Below are 15,694 nucleotides of genomic sequence, written 5' to 3' on the forward strand. Positions count from 1 at the left end.
TGGAGAGATGATTTGTTTTATTTCATTATATCCTTGTTATTAAAAAACATTAAAAGGTAAAATAATATATTTATCTCAACACAACAAATTTCTCTTAAAAATAAATAATAATAATAATAATGATATTAATTTCGAATTAATTTTAATTATTAAAATATCTGATATGAATATAGTGTCAATTCACACTGAATAAAGTGTAGTTTTAAAAAAAAAAAATTGATGGAGTAATTTTAAAATTTCAAAATATTAATAGATTAATTCACAAATTACCCCAATTCAAAATCGTCTGGTCTTAATTAGCGAATACTCTTTTATGCATTGTAAATACACTAGATTCTAATCCGTCATTTCAAAGAGCTGATATATTTTTTGTTTTTAATTTTTTATAAATTATTTTATTTTTGAGTTTTCTGAAATAATATTTGTGATTAATATTAATTTAATTTATAGAATAATTCTTTAAATAAATAAAATACATAATTAGACATAACATTTATCAATATATCATGTTTATGTTTTAATAGAATAGACTAGGATAAGACATGCGTCTTGTGCAAGTGAATTTTATGATAAATATTTAAATATATAGTATTGATAAATGATGTCAAGTCAGCAATAACTCGGTTTTATTAGGGGTAAACATGTTGGTTTAATTACAGGTTTAGGTTTTGTTCAAAAAAATAACTACGGGTTTAGGTTCGGTTTGGTTTATTAAGGTATAAGAGAATCTTAACCAAAGTCAATTCAAATTAGTTTGGTTTGATTTGTATTCGGTTTTATTTCGGTTTGGATTGTGTTCGATTCAGTTTTAATTTGGTTTGGTCTGTGTTTGGTTGGTTTTAATTTGGTTTTGTTTGTGTTTGTTTAATTCAATCGAATTGATTTTTCAAGTATTGTTTTAATTAAAAAAATATAATTTAAGAACATAAACAAATCATCATTTGACACTAAGACATTATTTTCTTTATTAATATTAGTATACATTTTTAGTGAAACCTTCGAATAATTCAGATATTGATAAATTAATTGCATGATTTTAAATATTAATTATCTTATAATTTCTTCGCTTATTCACCAATCTTTATAATTAATACAAACATTCTTTTTAATGAAACTTATGAAAATTATATACTACATATATCAATTGCACGCATCATATTGTGCAATATTTATATTCACTAATTATTTTCTATTTTTCTCCAAATTATGAAATTATAAAATAATAATTATATATATTAAATAACTAAGAAATCAATTACTATTATGTAATTAGGTGTGCGCATATAAATCAAACGATCACTCTTGTTTTTTGCAATCATTTTAGGGTAAATAAATCAAAACGATCACTCTTATTTGTCGTATGTAATATGTAATTAAATTTAAATGATATTAACATAGATAATACTTTTAATATTTATTTTATTAAATGAGGTTTCTTCTCATATGATTTTATGATTATTTGCAATATATGTTCAATGCAAATATCAAAATATTAGTATGCATTTTCATAAGATGTATAGTTTAAAATGAAATTATTTATTCATATGGTCTTATAATCATTGTATGCTAATATAGAAAAAAATTTAAACCTTGATCACAAAATTTTATATGAGACTTTTAACAGTTATAGTAGTTTATACTCGTTTTGAAAAATTCAACATACAATATATACAAAAAAACTAATTTTTATTATATAAACAATGTAATGTGTAATTTATTTTAATAATAAAGAATTAAACAAAATGATAAAAAGTATACAAATTGTTATCAAATCTTTATTATTTAAGATTATTAAATGTCGTATATATATTTTAGTCACATTAGGTAATTCCGTAGGTTTTATTTAAGGAAAGATATATGCGACCAATATAATGCTAAAGAGTATAATTTTTAGACTATAGTTTATATAAGGTGCTCTAAAATTCTTTGAAATAGGATTTGGAAGGCATACACAAGTGCCACATAGGATGAAATCCTTTTTTAATTTTTACAAAACTAAGGTTCTTATTTTTTAAAAGATTCTCAAATAATATATAGGTGATGTTGTCAACCAAGTCTTAATTAGTTACAGAAACTTCAATGCATGTTACAAAGCCAGAATACAAATAAGTGAATTTTTTTTTGGTATAGTACTGTCAGTTCCGGTTTTAACATTCATGGCGTATTAAGCACTCTCCCAATATGCTGCCCCTTAACTATATTTTTCATAAAAATGTGAATTTATAATCAGATAATATAATAAATTATTAAGTTTTAATTTCTTCTCAGAGAAATAAAAGTAAAAAGAAGTAATATATAATTGATGAAAAATAAGGCCTTTTGCTTTTTCTTCCTGCAAATCATTTATCAACTTTGAATAATATTTTTTTCTGCTAATTTATGCTCTATTGATATTATCGACAGTCTGTTCAAATGCTCTTAAGACATAGTAAAACATAGGTAACTTTTAATGAACTTCAATTTTGATAAACCTCTTTCTGCAGAAACAACTAAAATTGGAATTGTTAATAATGCACAATAAACAATCTCACTGTTTGGATAACAACCATCCATTCTTTTAAGAATTCCAACATCTCCATAGCTTTTTTAATTTCTTTTGGCAACATTTCTTTTACCATGAATAACGTAGATATACTATAACAGATAAATTACAATGACGAAGGGTCGTGGTTAGGGTAAAGTAGTGATATTAACAGCCAAAACAGACATCCTTTGTTTATGAACAACTTGCTGATGTTATACATCCGTCCACTGCAATAACAATTTGCCTTACACATTCCAGCATTATTTTAATATTCTATGCATAAGAAAACAATTGAACGATCTAATTCATTGTATTTTTTTCTTTCATATTCTATGATGAAAACGGGTTTTTTCATATACTTATCTTCTTTCTTTTGTAACTTGATTTTTGTCATATGTTCCATAATTTTTTAAGAAATTATAATTATTAAATCTTCCTCGTCGGTACTCAAACTACTGACATGCTTGATGAAAGTAGAGATTCCGGGCTCCAGCAATAACGATTTGTTACGATGATCATGAATTACACAATCAAAGTTTTAAAAACGAGTCTTAAATTAAAAACAAAAGCCTCATATATATCATTACAAGTTTACAACCAACTCCATCTTTAATTTATTCATTATATATATGTTGATTAACATGAATGTGTACCAAATTCGTACTTAGGCTGCTTGTTGGAGGAAACAATCCCCTAAACTTCTCACCATATCGGCTTTACATTTTCATCATACATCGCAAATAAATAAAACTTGATTGACAATAAACATGTCTTTCTCTATGTATTCTTCTTGATTCAAAATGATGAATATTTTCAACAAAATCTAATCCACTTATGTTTCAACATTTCCATTCAAACGATTCATTTGTTGATTTTCTTTTCAACAGCTCAACTATATACAAACTAATAAAGCATAAAGAAAATACCAGTGGATATGGTATATTTTTCAAAAAAAGCATAAAGAAAATTCCCTAATATATATCTATATATCTTTTATATACTAAAACACAAGTCACATAGCCAATTAAATTCTAACACATGGTATATACTTTACAAATTCTTTTATTTTAAATTTTGACTAAACAAATTAATTTTTATCATAAAAATTTTGAAATTCCAAATAACTAAAGTCTAAATCCCTTTTTTCACATTATCATCCCATGTTAAAAATTAATCACGATTTAAACTATTTTATTGTTTAAATATTGTAACTTTGATTTATTAATTTTACCCTTTGTTGATCTCCCCTCTCTACTTCATCTCTCTTTCTGATATTCCATAACTTCAAATTATTTACGATTGAAATCTTTGACTGATGCAAAAAAAAACCATATCTATGGTTTATTATTACTCTTAATTAAGAATCGATTTTCACATATTTTAAGTTTTAAATAGCCTTTTGAGTGTACTCTTTTTTTTTTCAAATCTTAATTTTCAACTAAGGAACAGAAAATCATTGCTTTGTCCGCAACGAGGGTAACAACAAGCACATACAAATCTATTACACAAAATGAGTAGTTTTGTGGCATTTTGGTGTTTTTGAAACATCATTGATATTATATTTATTTTCAGTTATTATTTTGGATATTGGACAACATAGTCTATACTGAAAAAGGATATGTAAATAAGATAGTCAATATCCCATAACATTTTCACAATATACTAAACTAAATCTCATAAAAAAATTGAACTTCTAATTCTCAATTTGTTAAGCAAATTTATTTATTTATATGATGATTCAGGGAAGGAGAGTTAGAGGCTCACCTTTAAATCACACGTAAATTCCCCTAAAACTTGAGAAGTAACACAAGAAGAAAGAAAGAAAAAAACGGTGAACATAAGAAACTCGGGTAGTAGAGGTACAATGACTTTGTTTATTATCTAGATTGCCTAATCTCAGGTTAGTCTTCCATATTTTTGTATTTGTGTTTTTATGTATTCTGTTAAAATAGGAACATGATCTATGGATAAATGTTATGTTCAACTAAAAATTTCATTTTTCAAAAAATATGAAAACCAAAAATATACACCCCCTTTGAAAGGACGGATCAGAATCTAGTTAAATAATAAGTTACAAGTCATATAAATTATTCAAATTATGATACATGACATATTTATACAAAAATAAACCAATTGAATAATCATGTCGCTCGATCTATACCTTTTTATCTATACTTTCTACAGCATCAAATAACTGAATTCCTATTTTTTTCTCCAGATATCTTATCCCAAGTTTAAAAGTTTTTGGTTCATGATTTCGAACTATTCTTTTCTTCTATATAATTTGTATTTATTAATTATTCTTTATTTGTTTCCCACTCTTTCTTTTTCGAGATATTTGTCTGTAACAACAAAAAGCTATACAAATTGATAATTAATAACTATAGTCAATCCCATTCTTTTATGAACAACACATTTAATATATATATATATATATATATATATATACATATATGGGTTATCTTACGGAATTACTTGCATGACTTTTTCATCAACTTTAGTATTTCAAAAGAACATACTTGGTATTATATTAGATGCACAAGATATTTGACAAAAGTTATACTCTAATTAAATAAGCCCATAAGAATTGTGAAGAATAAGTATTCATCCATACCTGCCATACACATGAAACAACCACATTAATAATGCATAATAAAGTTTAATATTTTAAAATTTACAATTTGTAGAAAATATATAAAATTGATTGGCAAATAAAAAGAGTGAATTGGTTTAAAACCCAAAAAGAATGATGAAATAAGCAAACACTTTTTTATTTGCCAATCCATTATATATATTTTCTACAAATCGTAAAATTTTAAAAAATGTTAAACTAGCAAACTCTTTTTTATTTGCCAATCCATTATATATATTTTCTACAAATCGTAATATTTAAAAAAATGTTAAACTTGATATTGTATTATTATTATGGTTTTTTCATGTGTATGGCAGGTATAGATGAATACTTATTCTTCTCAATTTCTAACGGGCTTAATTAATTAGAGTATAACTTTTGTCAAACATCTTGTGCATCTAATATAATACCAAGATTGTTCATTTGAAATACTAAAGTTAATGCAAAAGTCATGCAATTAATTCTGTAAGATAAGCCAAAAACATATATATGTAAATATGTTGTTGATAAAAGAATGGGATTGACTATACTTATTAATTATTCCATAGTTTCCGATGATATTTTTAATTTTGTTAAAAGGAGGTTACATTTTCATAAAAAAGTTTTAGTGGTCCAAATAAATATGTTGCCATCATTTTTTACCAAATCATTTTCTGGATGAAGGTTAACATCGATCATTACAAGTGAACATGCTTCATGTATTTGTTTTTTGAAAAATAAAAATATGCATGCAGGTTGTAATGAATAAAAAATATAAACGTCAGATATTTTATTCACATTTTTATGTTATTTTTTTATCAATTTATTGTTGAACTTATCAAAAACTACCAAGAGTTTAAACTCGTATTCCTAAGCTTAATGCGCGAAAACAATAAGAAATTAACTCAAGGAGTACTAAAAAAGGTGCTAACGGCAGTGGGACTCCTGCGGGTAATAAAAAGCTGAAAAAAATTCAAAATCATCTTTTCTTAATTAATGAATACTCTTTTATGCATTGTAATATATCACTAGATTCTAATCCGTCATTTCAAAGAGCTGGTATATTTTTTGTTTTTAATTTTTTTTAAAAAAATTAAATTATATTTGAGTTTTCTGAAATTATATTTGTGATTAATATTAATTTAATTTTATAGAATAGTTATTTAATAAATAAAATACATAATTGAACATAACACTTATCAATATATCATGTTTATGTTTTAATAGAATAGACTAGGATAAGACCTGCGCCTTGCGCATGGTGAATTTTATGATAAATAATTAAAATATATAGTATTGATAAATGATGTCAAGTCAGCAATAACTCGGTTTTATTAGGGGTAAACATGTCGGTTTAATTACAGGTTTAGGTTTTGTTCAAAAAAATAACTACGGGTTTAGGTTCGGTTTGGTTTATTAAGATCTAAGAGACCCTTGACCAAAGTCAATTCAAATTATTTTGGTTTGATTTGTGTCCGGTATTATTTCAGTTTGGATTGTGTTCGATTCAGTTTGAATTTAATTTGGTTTTGTTTATGTTTGTTTAATTCAATCGAATTGATTTTTCTAGCATTGTTTTAGTTACAAAAATATAACTTATAAGAACATAAACAATTCATTTGACACTAAGACATTATTTTCTTCATTAATATTAGTATATATTTTTAGTGAAACCTTTGAATAATTCAGATATTGATAAATTAATTGCTTGATTTTAAATTTTAATTATCTTATAATTTCTTCGCTTATTCACCAATCTTTCTAATTAATACAAACATTCCTTTTACTGGAACTTATGAAAATTATATACTACATATATCAATTGCACTCATCATATTGTGCAATATTTTATATTCACTACTTATTATCTGTTTTCTGCAAATTATGAAATTATAAAATAATAATTATATATATTAAATAAATAAGAAATCAATTACTATTACGTAATTAGGTGTGCATATATAAATCAAACGATCACTCTTGTTTTTTGCAATCATTTTAGGGTAAATAAATTTAAACGATCACTCTTATCTGTCGTATGTAATATGTAATTAAATTTAAATGATATTAACATAGATATTGCTTTTAATATTGATTTTATTAAATGAGGTTTCTTCTCATATGATTTTATGATTATTTGCATATTTGTTAAACAAAATTTTACACTAACGATTTTTTTTAATGTGGGATTTTTAATAGTTTCAATGATTTATAATCATTTAAAAACAATGAAAATTTCAAAATTAAAATATTAACTTTTCAATGTATGTTCAATGCAAATATCAAAATATTAGTATGTATTTTCATACGGTGTATAGTTTAATTTAAACGATATGAAAAAAATATATATATATATATATATATATATATCTTTATACCTATTAAAATGAAATTATTTATTCATACGGTTTTATAATCATTGTATCCTAATATAGAAAAAAATTTAAACCTTGACCACAAAAGTTTATATGAGACTTTTAACAGTTATCTTAATTTATACTCGTTTTAAAAAATTCAAAATACAACATATATTTTTTCTTATATGATTAATATAATTGTGTAATTTATTTTAATAATAAAGAATTAACAAAAATGATAGAAAGTATACAAATTGTTATCAAATCTTTATTATTTAAGATTATTAGTTGTCGTATATATATTTTAGACACATTAGGTAATTCCGTAGGTTTTATTTAAGGAAAGATATATGCGACCAATATAATACTAAAGAGTACAATTTTTAGACTATAGTTTATATAAGGTGCTCTAGAACTCTTTGAAATGGGATTTGGAAGGCATACACAAGTGCCACATAGGATGAAGTCATTTTTTAATTTTTACAAAACTACGGTTCATATTTTGTAAAAGATTCCCAAATAATATATAGGGAATGTTGTCAACCAAGTCTTAATTAGTTACAGAAACGTCAATGCATGCTACAAAGCCAGAATGCAAATAAGTGAAAAAAATTTTGGTATAGTACTGTCAGTTCCGGTTTTAACATTCATGGCATATAAAGCACCCTCCCAATATGCTGCCCCTTAACTATATTTTTCATAAAAATGTGAATTTATAATCAGATAATATAAGAAATTATTAACTTTTAATTTCTTCTCAGAGAAATAAAAGTAAAAAGAAGTAATATATAATTCATGAAAAATAAGGCCTTTTGCTTTTTCTTCCTGCAAAATCATTTATCAACTTTGAATAATAATTTTTTCTGCTAATTCATGCTCTATTGATATTATCTACAATCTGGTCAAATGCTTTTAAGACATAGTCAAACATAGGTAACTTTTAATGAACTTCAATTTTGATAAACCTCTTTCTGCAGAAACAACTAAAATTGGAATTGTTAATAATGGACAATAAACAATCTCAGTGTTTGGATAACAACCATCCATTCTTTTAAGAATTCCAACTTCTCCATAGATTTTTTAATTTCTTTTGGCAACATTCTTATTACCATGAATAACGTAGATATACTATAATAGATAAATTAATGATGAAGGGTCGTGGTTAGGGTAGAGAGTTGTGATATTAACAGCCAAAATAGACGTCGATTGTTTATGAACAACTTGCTGATGTTATACATCCGTCCACTGCTATAACAATTTGCCTTACACATTCCAACATTATTTTAATATTCTATGTATAAAAAAACAATTGAACGCTCTAATTCATTGTATTTTTTTCTTTCGTCTTCTATGATGAAAATGAGTTTTTGTCATATACTTATTTTCTTTTCTTTTGTAACTTGGTTTTTGTCATATGTTCCACATTTTTTTAAGAAAATTATAATTGATTAAATCTTCCTCGTCGGTACTCAAACTACTGACATGCTTGATGAAAGTAGAGATTCTGGGCTCCAGCTATAACGATTTGTTACGATGATCAGGAATTACACCATTAACGTTTTAAAAACGAGTCTTAAATTAAAAACAAAAGCCTCATATATATTATTACAAGTTTACAACCAACTCCATCTTTAATTTATTCATTACATATATGTTGATTAACATGAATGTGTATGAAAGTCGTACTTAGGCTGCTTGTTATGATGAATTTGAAGTTTTTATTAGCCTCCTTAAATTGGTACCAAAGTCGTACTTAGGCTGCTTGTTGGAGGAAACAATCCCCTAAACTTCTCAACATCAGGAGGAGATCGGCTTCACAATTTCATCACACATCGCAAATAAATAAAACTTGATTGACAATAAACATGTCCTTCTCTATGTATTCTTCTTGATTCAAAATGATGAATATTTTCAACAAAATCTAATCCACTTATGTTTCAACATTTCCATTCAAATGATTCATTTGTTGATTTTCTTTTCAACAGCTCAACTATATACAAACTAATAAAGCATAAACAAAATACCAGTGGATATGGTATATTTTCACAAAAAGCATAAAGAAAATACCTAATATATATCTATATATCTTTTATATACTAAAACACAAGTCACATTTCCAATTAAATTCTAACACATGGTATATACTTTAAAAATTCTTTTATTTTAAATGTCAACTAAACAAATTAATTTTTATCATAAAATTTCTGAAACTCAAAATAACTAAAGTCTAAATCCCTATTTTCACATTATCATCTCACGTTCAAAATTAATCACAATTTAAACTATTTTATTGTATATTGTAACTTTGATTTATTAAGTTTACTCTTTGTTGATCTCCCCTCTCTACTTCATCTCTCTTTCTGATATTCCATAACTTCAAATTCTTTACAATTGAAATCTTTGACTGATGCAAAAAAAAAGCATATCTATGGTTTATTATTACTCTTAATTAAGAATCGATTTTCACATATTTCAAGTTTTAAATAGCCTTTTGAGTGTACTCTTTTTCAAATCTTAATTTTCAACTAAGGAACAGAAAATCATTGTTTCGTCCGCAACGAGGGTAACAACAAGCACATACAAATCTATTACACAAAATGAGTAGTTTTGTGGAATTTTAGTGTTTTTGAAACATCATTGATATTATATTTCTTTTCAATTATTATTTTGGATATTGGATAACATACTCTATAATGAAAAAGGGTATGTAAATAAGATAGTCAATATCCATAACATTTTCACAATGGACTAAACTAACTCTCAAAAAAAAATTGAACTTCTAATTCTCAATTTGTTAAGCAAATTTATTTTTTTGTGTGATGATTCAGGGAAGGAGAGCTAGAGGCTCACATTTAAATCACATGTACATTTCCCTAAAAACTTGAGAAGTAGCACAAGAAGAAAGAAAGAAAAATATGGTGATCATAAGAAACTCAGTAATAGAGGTACAATGACTTTGTTTATTATCTAGATTGCCTAATGTCAGGTCAGTCTTCCATATTTTTGTATTTTTTATTTTTATCTATTCTGTTAAAACAGGAAAATGATCTATCGATAAATGTTATGTTCAACTAAAATTTTCATTTTTTCAAAAAATATGAAAACCAAAGATATATACCCTCTTTGAAAGAGTGGATCATAATCTAGTTATATAATAAGTCACAAGTCATATAACTTATCAAATTATGATACATGGCATATTTATACAAAAATAAACCAATTGAATAAGCATGTCACTCGATCTATACTTTTTTATCTGTACTTTTCTACAGCTTCAAATAACTGAATTCCTATTTTTCTCTAGATATCTTATCCCAAGTTTAAAAGTTTTTGGTTCATGATTTCGAACTATTCTTTTTTCCTATATAATTTGTATTTATTAATTATTCTTTATTTTTCTACTCTTTTTCGAGATATTTGGCTGTAACAACAAAAAAGACTATACAAAGTGATAATTATTCTTCATTTACATTTTGTATTCTCTTGTTGTATAATAAATACTCTCTGATTTTGTTTTGAATATTTTACATTGAAGACAACACTTGAATCAGAGATTGCGTCTTATTGATAAGTATAGTCAATCCCATTCCTTTATCAATAACATATTTACATTTTTGGCTTATCTTACGGAATTACTTGTATGACTTTTGCATCAACTTTAGTATTTCAAACGAACATCCCCTTACTATTATTTGAGGAGACCACTTAATAATTAACCTTTGCTCATGTGTTTATTACATGTGTGCCATTTCCTATGTGGCAACTCAAAATTTCACTTCACACCATTTTTTAAAAAGCTCATCCTTGCCTAGAATATTTACCTCTCATGCCATTATAATGGACAAATGTTATATTAAAAAGGGAATGAATGTTATTAATATTTACGTGATGTGCTTTAATAAATGTCCAATGCTTTACGTTCATGTGCACTCACATCGCTACACCATAAACTACATATTATATGCCTCTTTTATATTTTATGTTTTTACAGAAGTTATAATGCTCGCAGGTGATATATTATATGCTACTAACATAATGTATACTTCTTTTATATTTTGGTGATGTATTCTTTCTGAACTGAAGTTTTTTTTTTTTGACGGCAAACGGCTATTCTATTACTCAAACTTGAGGTGGTCTGGGTAACCAGACCGGAATAGAACAACCAATAAAATGTAACTTCCTATGGAAGGATCTAGCTGTCTTAGCTAAAAAGTCTGAGATCTGATTACGCGCTCTTGGAATATAAGAAATCTTGAAATCCAGGAAGCATACTAGCAATGTCTCTATCCTCTCTAGTTCCGTAGCAAAACTTGGCCAAGCATGGGGTTCCTTGATCATAGCAATCAATTCTTTGCAGTCCGTTCCAAAGTTCTGACATGTTGAATGTTGAAGCATATTCTCCATCGCCCATCGCAGTGCTTCCACTTCTGAGTGCAGAGCTGATTCTCTTCTGGGGAAGTTCTGTGATCCCATAAATTGCGTATTTCCTCCACTGTCCAACCAGGTCCATCCACACCCACTAAACCGTGCATGAGGTGTCCATGATCCATCCAGTAAGCAAATATTTCCCAAGCTTATGACTTGGGGTTCCTCTACAATACTCTCTTGGATTACTGGTGATATCATCTCATTGGCATTAAACCAAGCTTGACACTCACTCTCAGCATATCAAACTAGTTCCAGAGGATCTCTATCTATACCCCTAAAGAGTTTGTCATTTTGTGCCTTCCAAATATACCAAATTAGCCAGGGATAATGATCCATGTCTTGCTCTGGTTCAAGTGAACCGTTTTTTTTCCCAAAAGAGGTAGCTCATATTCGTGTATATGCTTGCTGCTGGAAAAACATCAGGATTCGTTGGAGTTGATGAGTGTAACCAAACTTGTAGAGCAGGTGCACATTCGAAAATAGCATGTGTTACTGACTCCTCTGGTTCACCACATCTTGGGCAGTAATTGTCACATCTCATGTTTCGTCTTACTAGATTTCTCGTTACTGCCACATGACCAGTTAACAATTGCCATATAAGATGACAAATTTTCTTCGGCGCCTTTATATTCTAAGCAAAGGCTTGAAGCTTTGTAATACTTGGCTCTAACACTTGCTTTTCAGCTGCATCCTTCAAAAGGTTTTGAGCAACCCAGTATCCAGACTTGACCGTGTATTATCCATGTCTTGTGAAATTCCAGCAAAATGTGTCAGGTCTATGAGTTGTGCTTATGGTTAAACTCCTTATAAGGGGTATGTCATCAGGGCTGACATATTGTTCCAGTAGATTAATATCCCATTCCTTCAGCTCCTGATCAATAAGATCACTTACTCTCATATTTGAATGCATAACTGGCGCTATAGGTATAGCTGGCCTAGCAGAATTCAATGGAATCCAGGGGTCCTCCCACACCTTAACCTCATAACCAGAGTAAATTTTATGTCTTATCCCCAGCAACAAAAGCTCCCTCGCAGCGGAAATACTAGTCCAAATATAAGAAGGACTGTTTACAGAATTTACTCGTAAAGGCGAGCTCAGTCTATAATATCTTCCTCGTAAGACACGGGCGACCAGCGAGTCCGGGTTTTGAGCTAGCCGCCATAATTGTTTCGCCAGTAATGCCAGGTTAAACTCATGAATCATACGAAATCCAATCCCTCCTTCTTCTTTTGGTAGACAGACTTTTTCCCATTTCGACTAGTGTATTCCTCTCTTTGGAGGATTTGAGCTCCACCAGAATTGGGCAATAGCGCTTGCAAGGTTTTCACATATCTCCAATGGGATCAGGAAAGTAGACATAACATACGTTGGAAGAGCAAGAAAAATGGATTTAATCAATACTTCTTTTCCACCTTTTGAGAGCCAGCGACCTGTCCAGCCATTCACTCTATGCATTAGTTTATCTTTTAGGAAGGCAAAGAGCTTGCATTTTGAACCACTAATATCTTCTGGAATACCCAAGTAAGTCTCCATCCCTCCATCATTCTGTAGTCCAAGTACATCTTTGATCTCTTGCCTTGTGGTTGCATTAATCCTCTTACCAAAGAGTAAGGAAGATTTATCAAAGTTAATACATTGTCCTGATGCTTTACCATAGATCCTGATTACTTTCATTACTTCTTCACATTCACGGGGCTCCGCCTTACAGAAGAAAAGGCTATCATCAGCAAATAATAGGTGGGATACCGATGGACACGCGCGGGTAACGTGCATCCCCGTTATCTTTCCCTGGTTCTCTGCGTGATTGAGAAGGCTAACGAGCGCTTCCGTGCATAGAATAAAAATGAAAGGAGACAAAGGATCTCCTTGGCGTAGGCCTCTTCCTGGAATAATGTTTCCTCTTGGTTGCCCATTCATGAGGACTTTGTATTGTACTGACGTAATACATCTCATGATCCATGTGATCCAAGTTTCTGAGAAACCCATCTTTCTCATCACAGCTTCAATAAATGACCACTCCATCCTATCATAGGCTTTACTCATATCTGTTTTAATAGCCATTCTCTTGTTGCGTCTGCTTGGCTTGGTCCTGAGAGCATGGAACATCTCTTGAGCAATCATAATATTATCATAAATCTGTCTTCCAGCAATAAAGGCTGACTGGGTTTCCGATATCAATCCTGGCAGCACTTTCTTAAGTCTCTGGCATAGGACCTTAGAGATAATCTTGTAACTTACGTTGCACAAACTAATAGGCCGAAACTGAGCCATTCATTAGGTTTTGTTGTCTTTGGGATGAGACAAATATTAGTTTCATTCAGTCCCTCGGGCATTATCCCTTCAGTAAGGAACTTATTAACCATAAAAGTTAAATCATCCTTTACTATATCCCAGAACTTCTGGTAGAACAGTGCAGTCATCCCATCTGGCCCCGGGGCTTTTTCTGGATGCATAGTAAAGAGTGCTAATTTAATCTCCCACTCCATTACCGGTGCTGTAAGACTTTCGTTCATTGGCTCCGTTATTGTCGTAGGAACTTCAGATAGAGCTTCTTCAATATCCAATGGATTAGTAGACTCAAGGATCTGTCTAAAATAACTAGTAGAAATGGCTACTAATCCTTCTTCATCTTCCACAATATTTCCATTTTCATCCAGAAGCTGAGTGATCTTGTTCCTTGCTCTTCTTTGTTTTGTTAAGGCATGGAAAAATTTCGTGTTGTGATCTCCTTTCCTTAGCCAAAATACACGACACTTTTGTTTCCAGAACATTTCTTCTGCCTTAAGAGCATCAGAAAGCTCCTTCAAAACTGCTGCAATCTCCTCTGTTGTGGCATCATCATCTGCATATAGACCTTCCACTTTTTCTTTAAGCTATTCCACCAATTTTGCAGAGTTTATATTATTTTGTCTCCTCCACTCGCTTAATGCTTTCCTGCAGCTGGAAATATGTTCCATTATATAGGCATTGGGAGGAAGATCATGTTATTTCCATCCCTCCAAAATAACTTGTCTCAGTTCCTCATTGTCCAACCATCTTTTGTCAAACTTAAATTTCCTCGATCTCCTGGATGGTTTTTTGAGGATGTCAGCAAGTATCGGACGATGATCCGAACCCCATAACCTCATGTACTTCGTCTTCGAATGAGGGAACTTCTCATGCCAGTCAGCATTTCCTACTGCTCTGTTCAGACGACATCTAACAGTTACTCTCCATGCCATCTTACCAACCCATGATAGCATATCTCCAGTGAATGGAAATTCTAGCATCCCACAATCACTTAGCATTTGCTTAAAAGGTAGAAAAGAGCTATCAGTACGTTGTCTGCCTCCTTCTTTTTCATAATGACCAGTAATCTCATTGAAATCACCTATCATAAACCAAGGTCCAGTTCTTGTTGTTGAGAAACGCGTAAGACGTTCCCAAACATGATCTCTTCGTTCTAGTACAGGATCCCCATAAACAAACGTCATAAAGACTTTTATTCCATCAATGACTGTCTCAATGTCAATCATTCTGTTATTTGAAAATAAAACATTAACTTGAAATTCATCCATAGAAAAAAGAGCTAAACCTCCGCTGAGACCAAGTGGCTCAACGGTAAACAAATGATCAAATCCTAAGTCGGTCTGAAAGTTTTGCAACAGCAGCCTCCTATTCTCCGTTTCAGATAGAAACACGAGTCCTAGGCGATGCTTCTGACACATCTCCGTAAGGCGTCGAACTGTAAGGTCGTTTCCAATCCCTCGACAGTTCCAACTGATTGTCCTCAT

General features: G+C 29.4%; 1 protein-coding gene across 1 annotated transcript; it reads right to left on the reverse strand.

The window, feature by feature from the left end:
- Positions 1–12,656: 12,656 nt before the first annotated feature.
- LOC108829657 (uncharacterized) lies at positions 12,657–15,694 on the reverse strand. Its single transcript, XM_057008404.1, has 5 exons — positions 14,930–15,694; positions 14,160–14,794; positions 13,857–14,010; positions 13,288–13,517; positions 12,657–12,963 (listed from the first exon to the last, which is right to left on the reverse strand). The coding sequence occupies exons 1-5, from the start codon at positions 15,692–15,694 to the stop codon at positions 12,657–12,659; spliced, it is 2,091 nt and encodes a 696-aa protein (XP_056864384.1).

Source organism: Raphanus sativus, chromosome 4, assembly GCF_000801105.2.
Source record: "Raphanus sativus cultivar WK10039 chromosome 4, ASM80110v3, whole genome shotgun sequence".
Taxonomy (NCBI): Eukaryota; Viridiplantae; Streptophyta; class Magnoliopsida; order Brassicales; family Brassicaceae; genus Raphanus; species Raphanus sativus.